The 20,973-nt window shown below is 37.4% G+C and overlaps 3 protein-coding genes and 1 long non-coding RNA gene across 7 annotated transcripts in view; 3 read left to right on the top strand and 1 right to left on the bottom strand.

Annotated features, from left to right (window-relative positions):
* The first annotated feature begins 509 nt into the window (after window positions 1–509).
* Window positions 510–7,857, top strand: LOC128202126 (uncharacterized). The gene is made up of 3 exons (XR_008253617.1): window positions 510–1,120; window positions 2,276–2,492; window positions 4,777–7,857. It is a non-coding gene; the product is annotated as an uncharacterized LOC128202126 (long non-coding RNA).
* LOC113510157 (DNA/RNA-binding protein KIN17) lies at window positions 2,554–11,285 on the bottom strand. Its single transcript, XM_052901289.1, has 7 exons — window positions 10,739–11,285; window positions 8,822–9,014; window positions 7,858–7,996; window positions 6,774–6,933; window positions 5,764–5,923; window positions 4,849–4,971; window positions 2,554–4,233 (listed from the first exon to the last, which is right to left on the bottom strand). The coding sequence occupies exons 1-7, from the start codon at window positions 11,044–11,046 to the stop codon at window positions 4,159–4,161; spliced, it is 1,158 nt and encodes a 385-aa protein (XP_052757249.1). The 5' UTR covers window positions 11,047–11,285; the 3' UTR covers window positions 2,554–4,158.
* A 1,244-nt stretch (window positions 11,286–12,529) lies between these two features.
* On the top strand, window positions 12,530–16,990 carry LOC128202125 (uncharacterized). The gene is made up of 5 exons (XM_052901290.1): window positions 12,530–12,654; window positions 14,037–14,195; window positions 14,915–15,017; window positions 15,516–15,903; window positions 16,659–16,990. The coding sequence occupies exons 1-5, from the start codon at window positions 12,601–12,603 to the stop codon at window positions 16,936–16,938; spliced, it is 984 nt and encodes a 327-aa protein (XP_052757250.1). The 5' UTR covers window positions 12,530–12,600; the 3' UTR covers window positions 16,939–16,990.
* A 596-nt stretch (window positions 16,991–17,586) lies between these two features.
* Window positions 17,587–20,973, top strand: part of LOC113513711 (uncharacterized) — an 84,330-nt gene continuing 80,943 nt past the window's right edge. The window contains exons 1-3 of one of the 4 annotated variants that reach the window (XM_052901286.1): window positions 17,587–17,781; window positions 18,729–18,855; window positions 19,926–20,098. In XM_052901286.1, the coding sequence (XP_052757246.1) occupies window positions 18,735–18,855; window positions 19,926–20,098 (294 nt within the window). In that variant the 5' untranslated portion in view covers window positions 17,587–17,781; window positions 18,729–18,734. Of the gene's footprint in view, window positions 17,782–17,925; window positions 18,076–18,594; window positions 18,645–18,728; window positions 18,856–19,925; window positions 20,099–20,973 lie in introns of those variants that run through there. The other 3 variants (XM_052901287.1, XM_052901285.1, XM_052901288.1) reach the window with 3 other exon arrangements.

Below are 20,973 nucleotides of genomic sequence, written 5' to 3'. Positions count from 1 at the left end.
TCATCTGTTAAAAAAAAAGTACCTAAGTGCCAATTCTACCGGACATTTCTTCGCGAAAAATAATTAAATTGATTTTTTTCTTAGTTTAACCAAATAAACAGCTGCTGAATTTCATTCATTACACGTAGTTTTATTGAACTGTAAGCTATGTTGTCTTTCTACAAATGATTTTGATAGCATTTAGAAGCTATATCGATTTTTACGTAAAAAAATATTCGAACGCGATTATTCTCAGAATCTGTGTTTGTAGTTGATGAATTTTCGCTGCACAATGATTATACCAAGATATCAAGCTCCTTACATACATTGTTATATTTTCTACACATGCGATTAATTGGACTGCGATACGATACATTCTTAGATCATATAGATAGAGCATTGAGACCCAAAAACGGGTAACTATTTGTCAGCTAATTGTCAAATTAGCCGACTCGTTTTTTATCAGTGTTCTATACACTTACGCACACAACGTATCTTGACGTATCTATGTATATTTAATTACTTAATAAATAAAATGAGTTTTAAAAATGATGCATTAAAAAGGTGCAAAAATTGCAACCCTTGCTAACAAGTTCTTAAATTAATCGCTGTATCTTTTGTTCAAGTGCAATAAAAAATGTATAAAAAATATAAGACAAAATAAATATAGAAGTTATAAAAGAAACAATCATAACTATTTATCACGCAAAATTGTATGAAAAAGTTGAGCCGCGTCTCTCAAAGCATTTGTATGGAGACACTCTATCTATATAATCTAAGTGTGTACTAAGTATTTCACGTCCACTTATTTTTTTTTATCGCTGAGCAGTACAAATAGGTAAACCAATACACAGTTATGTGAAGCAAACACTCTTGAAGGAAATGTGTCGATGTTATCGATGAAGGACAAATGGCGCGCGACAACAGCTGATATTGGCATAATAATTGAAGTGTTCAACATCTGTGAGCTACATAGATAATGACTTTTCATTTTTATTTTATAGATAACATTATATCTATTAAAAACATGTCTACCTTTAAATATAAATTACGAGTTTGCTTCCTAAATAACTTGTTTTTTTTTATTACTTTTTTCTTTATTCCTTTCTTTTGCTTTTTAATTGTACTTTTTGCTTTAGTTGTAAGTATGTTTCTGCATTATTTTTTTTTAATCTGTTGTTTTAATTTATCATTACAGTAGTATATTACGAGGTTTGTCCGGAAAGTACGTATAAAAGTTTTTAAAAATTTTATTTTACAATTATTCAGGTAAATCAATTTTATCCCCTTCAAAGTACTCCCCCTGTGACATAATGCACTTGTGCCAACGCCGTTTCCACTGTGAGAAGGCTCCTTGAAAGTCCTCTGGTTGTAGGTTTCTCAGCTGCCCCGTCGTAGCTTTTTTTATCTCATTTATGTCCCCCAAATGCCGCCCCCGAAGTACCAATTTGGTTTTTGGGAACAAGAAGAAGTCACACGGGGCCAAATCCGGCGAATAGGGGGGGTGTTCGGTCACCGTAATGGAATTTTTACTCAAAAACTCACGGACAACAAGAGAGGTGTGGGCAGGGGCATTGTCGTGGTGAAGAATCCAACGCCCCTCTCGCGCCAATTCTGGACGAACTCGTGCCACACGAGCTTTGAGGCGTCTGAGCACATCGACGTAGAATTTTCCATCAACTGTCTGGCCTGGAGGGACGAATTCTTGATGGACAATCCCCCGAACATCGAAAAAAACAATCAACATTGTCTTGACATTTGAGCGGGATTTTCTTGATTTTTTTGTTCGTGGTTCCCCGGATGTCTTATCGAATTAGATCGGCAAAAATTTCACGGCCATTCTTGCCGAGTTTCGAGAGAAACTTGATTACGACGCGCTGCTCTTCAACGGAAGCGGGCTCCATGCCGACGGGGTTTCGTTAAGAGGTAACTTCACAGATGGCGTGACAAGCCAGTTCGCACCGCACGGCGGTCAGACCAGAACTGAAGCATTGTTAGGGACATAAGGAAGGGGTCCTGCGCTTACCTGGCCTCCCCACTCCTCTTTCTCGCATTCCAGAACACTTTTATACGAACTTTCCGGACAGACCTCGTATACAGTGTCCCGTAAGTAGTGGACTGACGGATTATGGGTATAGTGAGATTTATTATCTAACAAAAATACTAAAATTTATTGTCCTAAGTCTTGTAGTATTAAGTTATGCTTTGTTTTCAAAGTGTGGTGAAAATATCCATGTAAGCTAAATATTAAATTTTACCATTTTTTTTTTCATTTTATTGTTGTTTTTTGTTCAAGGTAGCCAAGAATAAGTCTTCCTAATTAAAATGATATTCAAGTATATTGAACAACAAGAAAATTAAAACATAAACTAGATGCGAACTTTACGTTTAAAAGTTTTCTAACTGAAATTTGAACAAAGCTGGTATAAAAAAAAAAACGTATCGTAACGTTTTGAAACTTTATTTCAATACATCTACATCTCATACTAATTCCAAAAAGGTACAATTTTGAGGTAATTTAAAAAAAATTTAACATTGACGGGAAGCTAGTGAAAAATAAAAACAACAGTAAAGTAATATTTTTAATTTACATTTTATTTACATCACAAATAAATTATCACATATTAATTAACCTATATTAAAAGACTGCAAGAGATCCCTCTATGGGATAAGTTCACCATTGTGTTTTAAATATTTAGATTATATACATAGAGCATCGAGGCTCAAAAACGGGTCAACTTTTTGTCAGTTAATTGTCAAATTAGCAAATTTTTTTATTATTGTTCTATATACTTACGCACACAATGTATCTTGACGTATCTATATTCAATTATTTAATAAATAAAATGAGTGTTTACGCATTAAAAAGATGCAGAAATTATAAGACAAAATAAATATACAAGTCATAAAGGAATCACTCATAACTATTTGTCACGCAAAATTGTATGAAAAAGTTGAGCCGCTTTTCTCGAAGCATTTGTATGGAGACACTCTATCTGTATAATCTAAAAATATTTTTTTTTTATTGTCTATTGGCCACAAATTAGTAAATTATGTAGAATAAAGATATTACAATACAATACAATTAACCTGTATTTTTCCACCCTTTCTCGTGATTGTCGTAAGAGGCGACTATTGGAGAGCGAGATGGGCAGCAGCGTCCCTCTTAAAACATCTCTAAAGCCTAACTGTTGTTGCCAATCCACCAAGTGTGACAACTACTGGCAAAACTCCCAAAGGCGGAGGCTTATGTTCAGTAGTGGACAGTTTTTTGATTTGTGAAAATGGTATGGTAACCCCGCCTGCGCTAACGGGATACACTGGCGGAGCACCAGTCAAGGGTGATAGATGAGAATGAGAACAGGCCAGTTAGCCCATCATGATGAATTCATCGGGAATTAACCATGATAGTTTCCAGAGAGAACCGTGAGGAGGTCGACCTGGTTGGGTATATTGCTAGCAATGGGATTCTCAGTCTCCATTACTAACAATCCCTTCCCCCCCAGCAGTGGACAGTTAAACGCTGTTATGATGACGATGATGAACCTGTATTTATATATACCATGTAAACTGTTAACTGCCCATTATTGAATAAATATTGAATTGAAGCCTTCCCCATAAGGGGAGATTTGCTAGTATTTTTATACAACATATATTTACCAGAGGGAGACTTTGTACAAAAGTCGTTTGCTTGGCCACCTCTGTCGCATTCGTGTTTCAACCGTGAAGCAGTTGTGTTTGCATGGCTGTGTTTCAGTTTGAAGGGTGGAATATGGCGTGAATTTATTGGGCACAGAGGAATAACACCCGAGTCCTCAGGAATGGCAACGCATAGGGGGTATCATGGGCTAAACAGTGTACTCTGTTATGTGCATGGTAATGCTCATGTTTATAGGCGACGGTTACCACTTTCCATCAGGTGGGCCGTCAGCTTGTTTGCATTTCTCTAGTTGTACCACTCACTCTAGTTGGACCACCTGGATGTTGACCTGACTGAGAACATTGGTAGCAATGCTGCCCTCCCCGCAGTCAGATAGTTAGACTCTATTACTAACAATTCCTTTCCCCTGAAATTGAAGTGCCAAGCTGGGATTCGATCTTGTGACCGCTGAACAGCTGTCAAGCATTGTCCGCCTGTGTGGTTACTCTTCATGGTACGCATGGTATTTGGGTATGGTGTCACGAGGCCAATTTACTTATGTCTTCGTACTGAACACCTTTCACGACGCGTCCTGTCAGGGGACCTTCGGATATCTGAAAAGCAAAAATATTTTTCAATATAAAATAAAAATATTTTTAAACTTAGTTGAAAGCATTTTTGATTTGTCATTGTTTTGTATGAATCTACCGCTCAGTTAGGAATGCAATTTCAGTTGAGAACTTTTCAAAATTGGCCCGATCGGGGATCGAATCTGGGACCAAATTCTCATCAAATCCCGGGAAAGGGATTGTTAGCAATGGAGTTTGACAGCCCTATTGCTAGCAAAATGCCCTATTAGGTCGACCTCAACTCGGTTCCCCCTGAAAACCATCTTGAACAATCCATGTTGAATTCTTCACGATGGGCTAACTGATCTGCTTCATCCTCGCCTATCATCCCTCACTGGTGCCCCGTCGGTGTATACCGATAGTGCGGGCGGGGTTACCATTCCATTATCACCCATTAAAAAACCACTTATCATCAGGTATACGGGCCGTATGCTTGATTGCCACCTCAGCAGTAAAAATGAAATTAAATTTATTTGCCAGAAACATAGAGATATTGCATATGCCAAGTTTACTCCATTATTTTTTCAGTTTATGTCCACTATGTTTCGCCACATCAAATGGTGATACTGGTAGATGTCGTGCTGCATGCCAGTCACGTACCTCCACGTCGCAGCAGTAGTTGTCTGTGTCTATGTGCCGCATGAGACCCGTGTGGCCACGGTACGCGCCGTTCACGAACCGCACCGAGCGCCCCTGCGACGGTATCACGGTCTCCACGTGATTCTGTAGACGAAGAGGCATTTTCAATCGTCGTCCAAAAGCAAAAGGTTCACAATTCGTTTGTATTGGGTGGGAAGGGATTGTTAGTAATTCGAACTACCAGTCCCATTGCTTACAATGTCCTCTAACAGGTCAACCTCCCCGTGGTGTCCCCTGGAAACCATCGTGTTGAATTCATCACGGTAGGCTAACTGACCTGCCCTAGGGGACAGGGATTGTTAGTAATGAGCTCAAACTGACCCATTGTTGAGGGGAAAGGGATTGTTAGTGATGGAGACTGAGAATCCTATTGCTAGAAATATATTACAACCAGGTCGACCTCCTCGCGGTTCCCCCTGCAAACTATCATGGCTGATTCCTGATGAATTCATCATGACGGGCTAACTGGCCTGTTTTCATTCTCATCTATCGCCCTTCACTGGTGCTCCGCCAGCGTATCCCGTTAGCGCAGGCGGGATTACCATACCATTTTCAGCCATCAAAAAAAAATTTACACATTGCTAGCAATACACTCTATTAGGTCAGGATTCTCACCTATTATCTTCCACTGGTGCCCCGCCAGCGTATAACGATAGCGCGGGCGGGGTTGCCATTCCATTTTCACCCATAAAAAAAAACTGATCTGTCTTTTCATCCTCACTTATCATCCCTCACTGGTGTCCCGCCAGTTACCGTTAGCGCAGGCGGGGTTACCATTCCATTATCACTCATTAAAACACAACTGCTTCACGGTAGAAACACGAATGGGACAGAGGTATCTTTCATTATGAACTCTATTTATCCGTCCTTGCTTACCTGATCCAATTTCAACTTGACACCTTCGTCTAGCAGCTTCACATGGGCCGCGTACTTGTCCACCACTTTCTCCACGAGCGCCTTCCGTTTGTAGAACTTGTCGCCGAGTGACTTCGTAATAATCTTCACTACGATCCCCTCCGTCAGCCAGTAGTCCTTTCTGTAACGAATCGACGGGAAATCAGGAATTTACCAGAGGGAGACTTTGTACAAAAGTCGTTTGCTTGGCCATCTCTGTCCTATTCGTGTTTCTACCGTGAAGCAGTTCTGTTTGCATGGCTGTGTTTCGGTTTGAAGGGTTGGATATGGCGTGGATTTACAGGGTACAGAGGAATAACACCTGAGTCCTCAGGAATGGCAACGCATAGGGTGTATCATGGGCGACACATTATAGTTTGTTATGTCATGTTACTGCTCATGTCTATAGACGACGGTTATTACGACTAATGGAGAGCGAGGGATGGACAGCAGCGTCCCTCTTGAGACATCTCTAAAGCCTAACTGCGGTTACCAACCCGCGTGCTAAGCCTGTAAAACTACTGGCACCCCCCCCCCCTCCCCCCCCAAGGGGAAAGCTTATGTTCACCAGTGGACAGTTAAAGGGAGACTTTGTACAAAAGTCGATTGCTTGGGTACCTCTATCCCATTCATGTTTCAACCAGTGAAGCAGTTGTGTTTGCATGGCTGTGTTTCGGTTTGAAGGGTTGGATATGGCGTGGATTTACAGGGTACAGAGGAATAACACCTGAGTCCTCAGGAATGGCAACGCATGGGGGGTATCATGGGCGAAACAGTATACTCTGTTATGTCCATGGTACTGCTCATGTCTATAGGCGACGGTTACCACTTTCGATCAGGTGGGCCGTCAGCTTGTTTGCCATTCTAAGTATGTATAAAAAAAATTACAATGATGAGGAGTATTTATTAAATAAAGAGAAATAGGTTTAGAAAAATGATGTCCTAGAATCGGTCGTGACGTCAGTTGCATAAAAGTTTGTAAAATTTATTACCTATTCGCTTTCTCTTTCGCACGCTCCTGCATATGCATAATCTCGTCAAGGGCTGACTGTTTGCTCCTGCCCTCTTCTGTCTTGTGCTTCTTGCTGGAGGACTCTTCTTTCGTCTTGGACAGTTTTAGAGCTGACGCTGAGAGAGATTCTGGTTTTTTGTCTGAAATGAAATTAAAACATTCTTGTATCGTATGAAACTGGCTATTACCCGCGGTATTGCTCGCGTGAATCAGTTATAAAGGTGAATAATAATGTAATTTATTCAACAAAAATATACCAGATGCAATTACAAGATACATATGTCTTTTTTTTATATACAACTTAGAATGGCAAACAAGCTGACGGCCCACCTGATGGAAAGTGGTAACCGTCGCCTATAGATATGAGCAGTACCATGGACATAACAGAGTATACTGTTTCGCCCATGATACCCCTCATGCGTTGCCATTCCTGAGGACTCAGATGTTATTCCTCTGTACCCTGTAAATTCATGCCATATCCCACCCTTCAAACCGAAACACAACCATGCAAACACAACTGCTTCACGGTAGAAACACGAATGGGACAGAGGTGGCCAAGCAAACGACTTTTGTACAGTCTCCCTCTGGTAACTTAAAATTTTATGCATGTTTCATCTCAGTGCACCATTTAGAAGTGATCATTCCATTGGTATTCCTACTTCGGAAATCCAAACATACGAAGTAGTAAACAAAAAGCTTAGGCTAAAAATTTTTCAGTTTCATTCCGTACAGGTAATAAAAGAATACAAAAATTATTTTATATACCGATTTGTAATAATAATGTATCGTATCACAATCCCAATTATCCGCATGTGCAGAAAATATAACAAACAATGTATGCAAGGAGCTTGATATCTTCCAACGATCCTTGCAATGGTACATTAAGGCTGGCAATTTGTTACTTAAATCTACAGCCGTCATTCTTTTAATGTTTCTAATATCGAATGTAATGCAGAGCAGTTGTCGGAGTGCAAATTTGATGCTGTTTTATGTAATATTTATTTTATTAATGTATTAATTTGTAATCTGTTGCCTTGCTATAAATAAATAGAAAAATGACTCACCATCAGTCTTTCTCTTCAAACTCAGCGTGATCCGTTCCTGACTGCTCTCTCGTTTGAACTCCGTGTACGCAGGCTCGTTGACGTTGCTACTCTTCTTGCCTCTTTCCACTTGCTTCTCGATGAACTCTAGCATTCTTTCCTATGGGTGTTTAAAGATTTTATTTTAATAAAAAACCTAATTCTTTATAATTACTCCTCTCCATCCAAAGGTTGACTGCAAGACCGCTCTTAGCGATAAGGCCGCCCATTGTTGTCTCACTGTGATCATTTCTTGTAATTGTTTGTATCTATAATAAGTTTACTATTGTAATCTTTTGGAGGGAACAATAAAGAGTATCTATCTATCTATCTAATTGAGTCATAATGGTTATATTTTAATGGTAATATATTATATATATTATATATATATATATATATATATATATATATATATATATATATATATATATATATATATATAGTTATATATATACAGGAAGGCTTGCAACAAACAACTTTTTCTTTCTTACAATTAATTTTAGTAGAGAAACATGTGGAACGTTTAACAAAATGGAGTGAACACACATAGAGAGAAAATATTATACCTTTTTAATACAATATATAGAGACATAGACCATAATTGTATACAGCCATAGATGTGAGTGTGCTCTATCTTAGGATACAACACTATCATTATTGGGGGGAAAGGGATTGTTAGTAATGGAGACTGAGAATCCCATTGCTAGCAATATACTCAACCAGGTCGACATCCTCGTGGTTCCCCCTGGAAACTATCATGGTTAATTCCTGATGAATTCATCATGATGGGCTAACTGGCCTGTTTTCATTCTCATCTATCACCCTTCACTGGTGCTCCGCCAGCGTATCCCGTTAGCGCAGGCGGGGTTACCATACCATTTTCATCCATAAAAAAAAAACACTATCATTATTATACCATGGGCTTTACAGACATGGAATATCTAACCTGATCATCCTTATCCATTTTCTCCTTCTTGGCCTTGGCCTCCATGGCAGCGACAGCAGCCGGATCTCGGTCTATGTAGGTCACAAACCATCCCTTCTCCGTCTCATCTACCACACACTTGCCCTCCCGTCCGAGCCACTTAACGAAATCCGTAAGTGTTTCCCATTGAGTAGCATTCATGTGGAGGTGGTCCCTGGAAGTAAATAATAATAACAATAAATATATATACATATGTAGAAAGTCGTTTGCTTGAGCATCTCTGTCCCATTCCTATTTCTACCGTGAAGCAGTTGCATTTGCACGGCCTTGGTTTGGAGGGTACCCGGGGGGGGGGGGGGGATTGTCAGTAATGGAAAACAGTCCCATTGCTAGTAATATAATCTGTTTGATCAACCTCTTCATAGTCTCCTTGGAAACCATTATGCAGAGGCATAACTATACCATTTGGGGCCTGTGGTAAATCCCCACACTGATGGGGCCCTATCAGTAAAAATAAAATACTCAGGTACAATGTAAAAAAAATCTGAGCTCGCGGCCTCTTGAGCCAGGGCCCTTTTAGGTCGGGGACTCGTGGCATTTTGCCAGCCCTGCCACCCTATTGTTACGCTACTGCCATTATGCTTAAATGCAACTGAAATAATCACTATAGGTTAGGGGGGAAGGGATTGTTAGTAATGTCAAGGTTAGACCCTATTTCCATCAGGTCGACCTCCATGCAGTTCCCCTTGGAAACCATAGTGACTAATTTAGTGTTGAATGCATCATGATGGGATAATTGATCTCTCTTTTTATCCTCGTCTACCATATCTCACTGGTGCCCTGCCAGTGTATACAGTTTTTTTTTTATACAACTTAGAATAGCAAACAAGCTGACCGCCTACCTGATGGAAAGTGGTAATCGTCGCCTATAGACATGAGCAGTACCATGGACATAACACAGGATACTGCATTGCCATTCCTGAGGACTCAGGTGTTAATCCTCTGTACCCAGTAAATTCACGCCATATCCCACCCTTCAAACCAAAACACAGCCATGCAAACACAACTGCTTCACAGTTGAAATACTAATGGGACAGAGGTGAGCAAACACTTTTGTACAAAGTCTCCCTCTGGTGAATACTGTTAGCACAGGTGGAGTTATCTGTCCTACCTTTTTATCTTCACCTATCATGTATACCACTAGCACAGGCGTGGTTATCATTCCATTACAACTCATTAAACAAAAATATCTCCTTCCCTTTTCTTTGATCCTTTTTTTACAACAAATGATGTCAGGAAGAAATATATGACGCCGACCCCAAATAATAGGGGTAAGACAATGACAATGACATTGGTGACAATGGTAGACAATGACAGTACTCTATGGCCATAGCTAAAAGGGGACATTGAGGGGCAATACCCTACCTTAAAAGGCCCAATGCCCTACCTTAAAATGAAAGGTCCCAAGTAAATTAGACAGATTTGCTTTTTTTTTATACCACTGAGGTGGCAAACAAGCATATGGCCCACCAGATGGTAAGCAGTTACCGTAGCCTATTAACACCTGGAGTACCACTAGTATTATGCGCATGTTGCCGACCCTGAAGAAACCTTTTTACCCCCCTTTTGAAGAACCCCATGCTGTAATTTCTTGGGAAAACCTCGGCAGGGAGCTCATTCCATAACCTAAGCATTTGTGGAAGAAAACATCACCGCACCGTACACAACCACTTAGGCTGTAAGGTATGATTATGCTGTAGTGTATTTCTCAAAGTTACTTAAATATGACTTCTGCCCTACCAAAAAGTTCTTTTGACCTACCTTAAACATGGTTTTAGCTACAGTCCCACACTAATCCATCTTTATTGAATAAAAAAGCCACTGACTACCACATTAGGAATTATAGTTGTGAACATATTTATTAATTTATAGCCTCACCTGTTAGAAATATAGTCCTGATACACTTTATTGGCGTTCACTCTCTTTGTACCGAACTGACGCTTTAGCAACTCCAAATAACCATCGGAGAACTCCTTCGAGAACTCATCGATGTATTTTGTGGCGTTATCGGCGAATAATAACAACTGGCGTTGGTGAGATTCAGACATGGTGTGGCATTTGAAGCCGTTCTCGTCTCGACATTGCTTCTGACACATCTGGCAGTACCACCGGAGTTTCTGTAGGCCTTTCGCTTTTATCTTGTTCGCTATGTATTTAGGTGTGCCTTTCTCGGCCTTCCCACCCATTTTTTATGGGGATAAATGTGATTTTTCACAATAAATTTCGATGATTACCAATCGATTGAAATAGGTAAAAGTTTGGAATAGATTCTGAGGTTAACACTTTTATTGATACATTTAAAGTATTTGTGATTAAATTATGAAGAAATTACGTTTAAAATCGAAACGAAACTTAAACCAAAATAAATAGAAATTGAATTTAAACAATAAAAGATAGATAAACACTACACTGCATTATTCCAGAGTCAACAATACTCCTATATTAACAGAACTGAAAATGTACTATGCAACCATCTAAAAGTTTAATAACATAATACATGCACATTCATTAGTGACATTACTATTGTATCGAAATAAAAAAAAGTATATTAATTGTATTCTAGAATTAGTTACAATATCTCTATCTAAAATATCGATATCGATAGATATCATGAAATAAAACCTCATTCTAAAGCAATATTTACATATTAAATGAATTGGTTGCAGAGAATTTACATAATTGTATTTTTATTCGAAGTCTGTGTCGCTGTCTTGACTATAATGTCAAAATAAATATCTGACAATAACATAACAATGTTTGATGTTCACATATAGTAATAGTTAAAACACAGTGACTGGTATATCCTTAATCTATGAAACAATCGTTAATACCTTTTTAAAATTTTAATACGGTTTAAGACATTTATTTCTCTAAAGATTTATACATAAATCATTTAAATGGGAAATTTAAACATGCACATTTGAACATGCACTTGATATCTACTGTTAACGAGCGTAAATTATCAAAAAAAAAAAAAATTTAATCGACTTATTATTTAAATCTAGATTGGAATAATTAATATTAGATAGACACATTATAAATTTTATAGCTTTTTACATTGTTATATTAAGTTTATGATCTACTGTTAAATATATAATACTCAATATTTTATTAGATACGAGACTTGAAAAAATTGTTTAATTCATTCATCTGTGTTTGTAAATATATTACGTCGTATATTTGCCATTCGCCAATAATTATGGAATAAGCTCCCTCCCGAGATATTCCCAAAAGACTACAGCATGGGGTTCTTCAAAAGGGGGGTAATAAGGTTTCTTCAGGGTCGGCAACGCGCACATAATACCCCTGGTATTGCAGGCAGTCATAGGCTACGGTAACCACTTACCTTCAGGTGGCCCGTATGCTTGATTGCCACGTCAGTGGTATAAAAAATATATATAAATTGGTAGCGATCCCGTCTGGCCTTGCATGGGTAGACAGAATTTTCGAAAATATGTAGCCTATGTTATTCGCTGGTAATATAGCTTTCTATAGGTAAAAGAATTTTTAAAATCGGTTTTGTAGATTTGAATTTATCCATTACAAACCAACACCCAAATCTTTCCTTTAATTTATCAAATATGAATATAAACTCCTTAAGCAAATTTTTTTTTTTAATATTTCTAAGTAGATATGTCATTTAAAAGAACAGAAGACATATATATTGTGGTATATAGGATGAGTGTACCTACTTTTTACAAAATTGTGTAAGTTATTTGAGAGAATATTATTTTAACTAAATGAACATGGATGTAATTTGGACAAAAGACAAATTATGCAAAATATTGAGTAAAGTGAGTATCCATTTCTTATTATTTGAGTAATAATACTTAATTATTTTATTTTTTAATGACTTATAGAAGACGTTTCCGGTTCTATTATATATTTTTTATATATGCCACTTCATAACTTCATCATTTATAATTTTTTTTTTTGTGAAAAGCTCTCGTCCCATAGAAATTTTATTAAAGTCGTTTTAGTCGTTTAGTTTTTAAAACAAAATAATTAGTTTTGAAATAGTTTTTTTTTTTAAACACAAGCTTCAATTATACCCTATTACTTATCTGCTGACAGATGGTCAGTACCTATTATTTCTATATACTGAGATATATTGACATTTAATAGCACCTATCCCCCTAACTGAAACAGGTACGTGTGCAAAATTTGTGGCAAAATCACGAGTGAAACAGAATGTCCGAGCAGACGACTTTAGTACAAAGTCTCCCTCTGGTAAACTTATTTCGTCATAGTTGTAGAATACTGACGTATCTGACAAATATTAAATAGATGTAACTGTCAGTATTCTATGACTATGACGATTTAATCACTAATTGTAAATGCACAAATCCTAGTCTTTATAAACTTTAATCAGATATATTTGTTAAACTAAACAAACACATGTTTATTCATATTTGTCAGAAACAAAGAAACAGATATTAAGAAGCGCAAGCTACCTTCAAAAACTAGTCACTTATATAATACTTAAAATAAGTCGTTTATTAAAAAAAATCTAATATGATGTGTCTAAAAATCTTTAACAATATTCCTATAGATATAAAGGAACTTGCAATAAATAAATTTACAATTGAATTTCTTAAATGGCTACTTAAGAAAAGTTTTTACTCGGTAGACGAATTTTTATTAAAGATAAATAAATATCTAGTACAGTTGGTGTTGTCGATACATGAATTCATCAATTCCTATCAATGACATTTACATATTATTCTGTAATGGCTAAAAAGGCCTAAAAAACTTTATTTAACATAAAATCTCTGATACCCTATTTTTAGCAAATAAATTTATTATTATTTTCTCTTATATAAAATTCATATTTCCCTTCTAAAAGAGAAGAGAGGAGATAGCATACTATCCCCCATCAGAAGCACAGTCGGCCGGGATTCTAGTTCTAGGGAGAGAAACTGGCGTACAATGGAAGCAGTATTTCGCCTTAAAATTCCAACCGTTTGAGGTGTTGTTTCAGACTAGTTGAGTTAAGACCGTTCACCCACAGAACGATTGAAATGATTTCAGTGGATACAAACCCCCACATTTCGGTCACCTCGAGTGCTAAGTCGAGATATTTCGTCTTCTTCTCAGTTTCGGCTTTTACGAGGTTTTCGTCGTACAGTATGGTGACATCCACCAAAAAGCTATATTATTTAATGTTCTATTTCAGGAGACATTAACGTTCGCGTCCGGTGATGGCGCCAGCACCGATCGCTGTTGCAGACTTTGCGGTGGCGATAACAGCCTCCGGTACTTACGTGACACGTACGTGTGGGAGGGCGTTGAGGAAAGATACGACCAATTGTTATACGACTGCTTCGGTGTTCGAGTATGTTCGATATCTTCATTAACATCAGCATCTCAGCCATTATCCGTCCCTTGCTGAATATAGGCCTCCCCCATAGTCTGCCAAAAGGAACGGTCCTAAGCCATTTGCATCCACTGACTGCCTGCAATCTATTCGAGGTTGTCACACCTACCTACCTAGGGAGTTGTCCTACACTGAGTTTGTTCGTACGGCGTCGCCACTCAAACTATAAGTATTACTTTGTAACATTATACCAGAGGGAGACTTTGTACAAAAGTCGTTTGCTTGGCCACCTCTGTCACATTCGTGTTTCAACTGTAAAGCAGTTGTGTTTGCATAGCTGTTTCGGTTTGAAGAGTGGGATATGACAGTGAAGTTATAGGGTACAGATAAATAACACCTGAGTCCTCAGGAATGGCAACGCATGGGGGTATCATGAGCGAAACAGTATACTCTGTTATGTCCTTGGTACTGCTCATGTCTATAGGCGACGATTACCACTTTCCATCAGGTGGGCCGTCAGTTTGTTTGCTATTCTAAGTTGTATAAAAAAAAAAGAAATTTTACAATTAGCAACATATCATGAAGTAAAAGCGTAGTGATTGTTAATTGATATTGTAATCAGTCAAACGGTTATTTCTTATTATTTTATTATGATTATGTATCTAATTTTAATATGCCATATGGTCTTGGTAATCAATTGGGTTAGATAATGAATAAAATACCATTTTTACTACCAGGTCTCATCGTCAGATTGCATGATATGCGAGTGGTGTGTCCGCCAGTTAAGAAGCACGCAGAGGTTCAGGGCGTTAGTACACGCCGCCTTCGAGCATCTATCCAGTTAATACCTACTTCATTACCAATATTTTTAACTGACTTATATATCTTATATTCGCATATGGGGTCAGCTAAGCTGTTGCACGTCGACCCATTGGGATCTTTTGTGCTTTCCCCTGCCTTATATCATCATTTCATAGATCCTTTGTGTTACCTTGACGATATCCCGCGGTTTAAAATATCTGTAGTCCCCTGGTTCTAGATAAGCCGTTCCCAGTAGACTCAAAACTGACTTAAAAAAAAATGACGTTTTTTTTTATCTTTGGTACCTGACACAGAGATAATATAACACATTACCTAAGAGCTCCGTCATTTACACATCGATTTGGGAAAAATTTTTTTTCTTCTTTAACAGATTTAGTAGTTTGGTTTTTAAAGTAAATTGTTGTGATTATTGGTTTTAAATAGTCAAGGCATTATTCATTCAATTTTGCCACGTTTGAAGACAGTGTTTTTTGTGGAGCAAAATGAACTTGAATATTTAATCATAATTTTTTTTAGGTTCTTCTAATCATTCTCGAAGCAAAGACACTATTAGGCCAACACAAAATAAAAACGTGTCGAATATTAATAATAAGGAAATAATACACCTCCTAAAAACCAAGATGGTGTCGGAAGGCGCGAAAAAAGGACTCCATCAACGGCGCAAGAATGCAATTATAGGCTCTAATGTTGAACAGAAAAGATTGAATTTACAGTGCGCGGTTTGCAGGCAAAGGTATCCAATGATAGTGCCATTCGATGGATGGAAGAACTTCGTCTGTTCTAGATGTAAAAAGTATAATATAACAAAATTGAGCTGTAAAAAATGTAATGTACAAATAGCCTCAAACCTAATGAAGGAACATTTAGAGTCGCATGCAAAGGCCGATTTGAGAGGGAAGATCAGGTGAGTCGGCTCACATACTAGACTTCATACCGTCAAATACTTGCCTAAACCAGCATCGAGTATCTGACAGTATGCATAACATAGGTGGTCCCCTCCCTTGGCGACGATAAAAGTTTTGACTGAAGAATCATTAAATGAGGAGCTTTGTGAATTCTATAGGTGATTTTGGTGTTATCTTGGCTGTCGAAGCCCCCGGTCATTGCCTCATTGCCTAGCAACTCATTTAAGGCCCGTACTGTAAATTCACTGACCGCTTACTGCCACTGCAGCAAAGAGCGTCTAATGTTTGTTTAAAAAAAAAATGGAAATATATCCAGGATATTTAAACCGTCGTCAGGATATTTAAACCGTCGTCACTATATTTTTCTGCCTAATTAGTAAGAGACCATGAATAATGGTAGGTAGAAAGATTTTAAGCACTTCCAATGCTAAAATAATAGACTGTTATTTTAATCTTTGCACATTCCATTTTTTTTTTCTTTTGTGGCGTTCACCCCGATATTAGGGTATTTTGCCAGCACATTCCATTCCGGATATCATAGTCGTATTTAAATGAGGAAAGAGGAGTGGGCACTGCCAGAACTAAAGTATCATATCTTAAATATGTTAGATATTGCACTGCGTTCTTCAGACAAAATGACAAGGCATGCTTTAGCTTCGTTGTAGAATTAGATATGGCAGTGACATATGATATTTATTTATTCATTAACTAAATATAAAAATGTAATACAAGTGCAGATGATATTATTTTTCAGGTTCCATAACTTGCCCAAAAAGTCTTCTCGAACAGATAATACAGAATGCAACAACATGAGCGGTCAACTTACAAAGTATAAACGTAAACTGTGTTCAAATAAATATAGCACGGATACATTTTGCGTGATTTGTAGAAAAGATTATAAAACACAATATATGTTAAATAAACATATGCAAACACATACCGGTTCCAGAGACAAATATAATAAATTTTATAAAGTTGGTACCGAATGTGTACATTTGAAGAAAAGCGCGTCTCACAAATTTCTAAAAATTTAATTGTGAATTCCTCTTGTACTTGATCTTTTATTTTAAATATCGAACGGAATTTATTAAAATCATAGAGAATTATATATTTTTCTTTAATAAATATATTTTTTTTATTAATATTACCTTGTTAACCAGTTAACGGAAATATTTTATTATTTCTTTTTATTTTATTCTTCATCAAGTTTGGGGTGCTTCTATTTTACATATAACTGTCCAAATACTCCTTTGCCCCTTTAGTACACCTACGAGCACAAGTGGGTACTGTTTTTAACATGTGCTTAGTATAACGTACTAAAGCAGGTAGCTTTACTTAGCTAGCTTAGCTAGTACTTAAGTCATACAATGAATCTGAGTAAGGAATAAGACGGCATCGTCTTCTACTTTCGTAGACTTAATAAAACATACTTTACCCTTATCTTTCATAGTTGTATAATATACACTTCAAGGATTTCTTAGATGTATTCTTACTTTTATAACATGTCTGTATACATAGATTGAGAATAATATATGCATCATAAAAAAATATTTACTAAAAATGTATAAAAATACTAATCTATGACTAAACATTATTTCTTTCATGGATTTAAAAAAAAAACATAGGCATTGATACGTAATTCTAAATCTATGGCGATACATCATATAGAATAATAAAGAAATAATAGATTATACAGCACTTGCAATAGGCGAATCGCATCACTAAAAACGGGAAGCGGAAACGGCGGACCGGCTGATTGTCAAAGAAATAGAAGTTAAAAACAACGAAAACGTCGGAAAGAAGTCAAAATATTTCCAATTTTCCAATTTCTGTGTTCTTGTTTATCTTTTCAAATTTTTTCTACTTTGATTACATTGGTATGAAATTAATAACATATGTATTTAATTTTTTTTTTCATTTATTTGTGGTCAGTTATTAACTACCATACAGTTTTCTAATTTCAATAATTTTAAACTATTGTCTTTGATCTTAACTTTATCTTCTCTAGATATAATGGGGTCGTCACAAGCAAAAACTAATTTATAATTTATTATTGATATTTTTTGCTATGTAGTTTATGTTGATTTCATTTTATTTATTGTGATACATAGGTATATAACAATGGATGATAAAATGATATAAATCCTCTATGCTCAACCTCATCTGTCGAGGTAAAAAAAAAACAAACAAAAAAAACGGTCACCACTTTCCATCAGGTGGGCCGTCAGCTTGTTTGCCATTCTAAGTTGTATAAGGTGTATAAGGTATGGGGCAAATATAATGTACAAGCATTCTTTTTGTTTAAAAATCAAATACGCATATGAGAATAAACTGAATGATGTGGTTAGATTTTTAACCATTTCTTTTCTTTCCAAAAATATTTAAAACATCAATCTTATAATTAAATTCGGTATTAAATTAGAACACTCAGAGCATTCCCCATGGTATAGATCAGGGGTTCCCAAACTTATTTTGTCTATTGCTCACTTTGAGAATAAATTATTTTTAGCACCCCCATTTTTTCACTTAAAAACCACTATTACTTTAAATTAAATTAACCCCCTCAAACCTTTACACAATGCCTCCATTTTTTTTCTGGGTCTCTTACTGCCCCTCTTTTTTTTTTTTCTTTTTATACAACTTAGAATGGCAAACAAGCTGACAGCCCACCTGATGGAAAGTGGTTGCAGCGCCCACAAGGGGGTGTTATCTCCCTCTTCGGGAAAGGCTGATATAGATGGTAAAAGGCACTCAGGCTGCCTATATCATGATGAAATTAATTTTCAAGTACCTTACTATATATTTGATGTAAATTCTGTTGTAGCCCAACATGGAACAATGGGAGGCTCTGTTGGAAGTCTACCCAGAGCCAGCCGATCCTAAAAGCTGCAACAAAGCAATACGAACTGCTGACAATTTGCTTAAAAAAGATCTAGCTGATTTTGAGATAGGTTAGTTTTTTTTATTAATGATACTTAGAATGCTGATGTTCCACCTGATGGGTCATACACTATATATAACACTCATTTTAATTTATTTGTAATGATTTTTTAAGGCCATGTGGTCCCTGCATAGAATAGGTCACCCCTTCCTTTCCCGTAGGTGCCCATAAGAGGTGACTAAGAAACTTATTGGTAGAGGGATGGGCAGCAGTGTCCCTCTTTAAACATTATTTTCGTTCAGATTGGAAATTTTGGAAAACATTTCATGGTAGGCTCTCGGGCATGGGTAATATTGGTACTGCTCCAATATATAGAATATTGGGTCTCTCTGAACCTTGATGGCAGAAAAAAGGTTTTTTTTATGGGTGAAAATGGTATGGTAACCCCGCCTGCACTACCGGGATACGCTGGCGGAGCACCAGTGAAGGGTGATAGATGAGAATGAAAACAGGCCAGTTAGCCCATCATGATGAACTCATCAGGAATTAATCATGATAGTTTCTAGGGAGAATCGCGAGAATGTCGACTTGGTTGGGTATATTGCTAGCAATGGGATTCTCAGTCTCCATTACTAACAATTCCTTTCCGCCCAAAATATGGATATTGCTATATATATATTACCCACCCCTATAGAATGCGTTGTGATGCCCATGGTACATAACCCTCATGTGTTGCCATACCTCAGGACTGTAATGTTATTAGAATAGTTCAAGTTATTGGGAGGAAAGGGATTGTTAGTAATGAGGTCTAATAGGCCTGTTGCTAGCAGTATACCCTGTCAGGTCGACCTCCACGCGGTTCCCCCTGGAAACCATCACGGTTAATTCATGTCGAATTCATCATGGCGAGCCAACTGACCTGCATTCATTCTCACCTGTCATCTTCCACTGGTACTCTGCCAGTGTATACCATAGGTGCAGGTGGGGTTACTATTCCATTTTCATTTAAAATTAAAAAAAAATCTCAAATCGAACACTCAGATTATGGTATGAACTCCCGGCCGAGGTTTTCCCAAGAGACTACAGCATGGGGTTGGGGGTTGGGAATTACAGTTGTGAGCGTTTTTTTTTTATTTCCAGAAAGGATCCTGGATACATTGCTTTACCAGCCAGTATGTTTATTGGGTACAATATCTTCATACCATTCTGTTGACTCCTGGTGCCATGTGGTCAGAGAAACCTTCAAGTTACTCGCAGATGTGGTCACGAAGCATTCTGAGACTGTGCAGCCGTACTGTGAAGATATTATTCGGGTAAGGTTTTTTTACAGTTTTATATTAATGAGTGGGTTGGTATGGCAACCCCGCTAGTGCGGGGGGAAAAGGATTGTTAGCAATGCAGTTTGACAGCCCCATTGCTAGCAATATACCTTGTTAGGTCGACCTCCACGCGGTTCCCCCTGGAAACCATCGTGAACAATTCTTGTTGAATTCGACACGATGGGCCAACTGACCTACTTCATTCTCACCTATCATTGCATGTGCCCCGCCGGTGAATACCGATAGCGCGGGTGGGGTTACCATTCCATTATCATCCATTTAAAAAAAAAAACCCGCTAGTGCAATGGGTGGGGGGGGGGGGGGGAGGGTTGTTAGTAATGCGAACTATCAGTCCCATTGCTAACAATATGGAGCATAAGGTCGACTTCCATGTGGTCTCCCCTGGAAACCATCGTGCTGAATTCCTGGTGTATTCATCACAATGGGCTAACTGACCTGCCTTTTCATTCTCACCTTTCACCTCTCACTGTATGTGTGTATGTTTGTAATAAATAAACTCAAAAACTACTTTGCCGATTTCAAAAATTCTTTCACCATTAGAAAGCTATATTCATCCTGAGTAACATAGGCTATATTTATTGCTAGAAAAGATTAGGGATCCTTATTAAAACTTTAGGAACGTAACTCGAGGTGTAAAAAATGCTCTAAAATATCTTTGGTCGCGCGCGCTGCGGAAACTATTGGTGATAGAACAAAAGTATGTACTACAATATTGAAGGAAATATCAATAACTACAAAAAACTTCGCGACACTATATGTCCAACTATTATCGTTATGTCACAATAACCACTTTTTGAAATCTAAAAATGTCCACCCGTGATTTAATTGGACCGATTTCTATATTAACA

Source organism: Galleria mellonella, unplaced genomic scaffold, assembly GCF_026898425.1.
Source record: "Galleria mellonella isolate WM207_F2 unplaced genomic scaffold, CSIRO_AGI_GalMel_v1 utg778, whole genome shotgun sequence".
NCBI lineage: Eukaryota > Metazoa > Arthropoda > Insecta > Lepidoptera > Pyralidae > Galleria > Galleria mellonella.
Note: the sequence above shows the minus strand (reverse complement) of the source record. Positions and strands in the feature narration are given on the sequence as shown.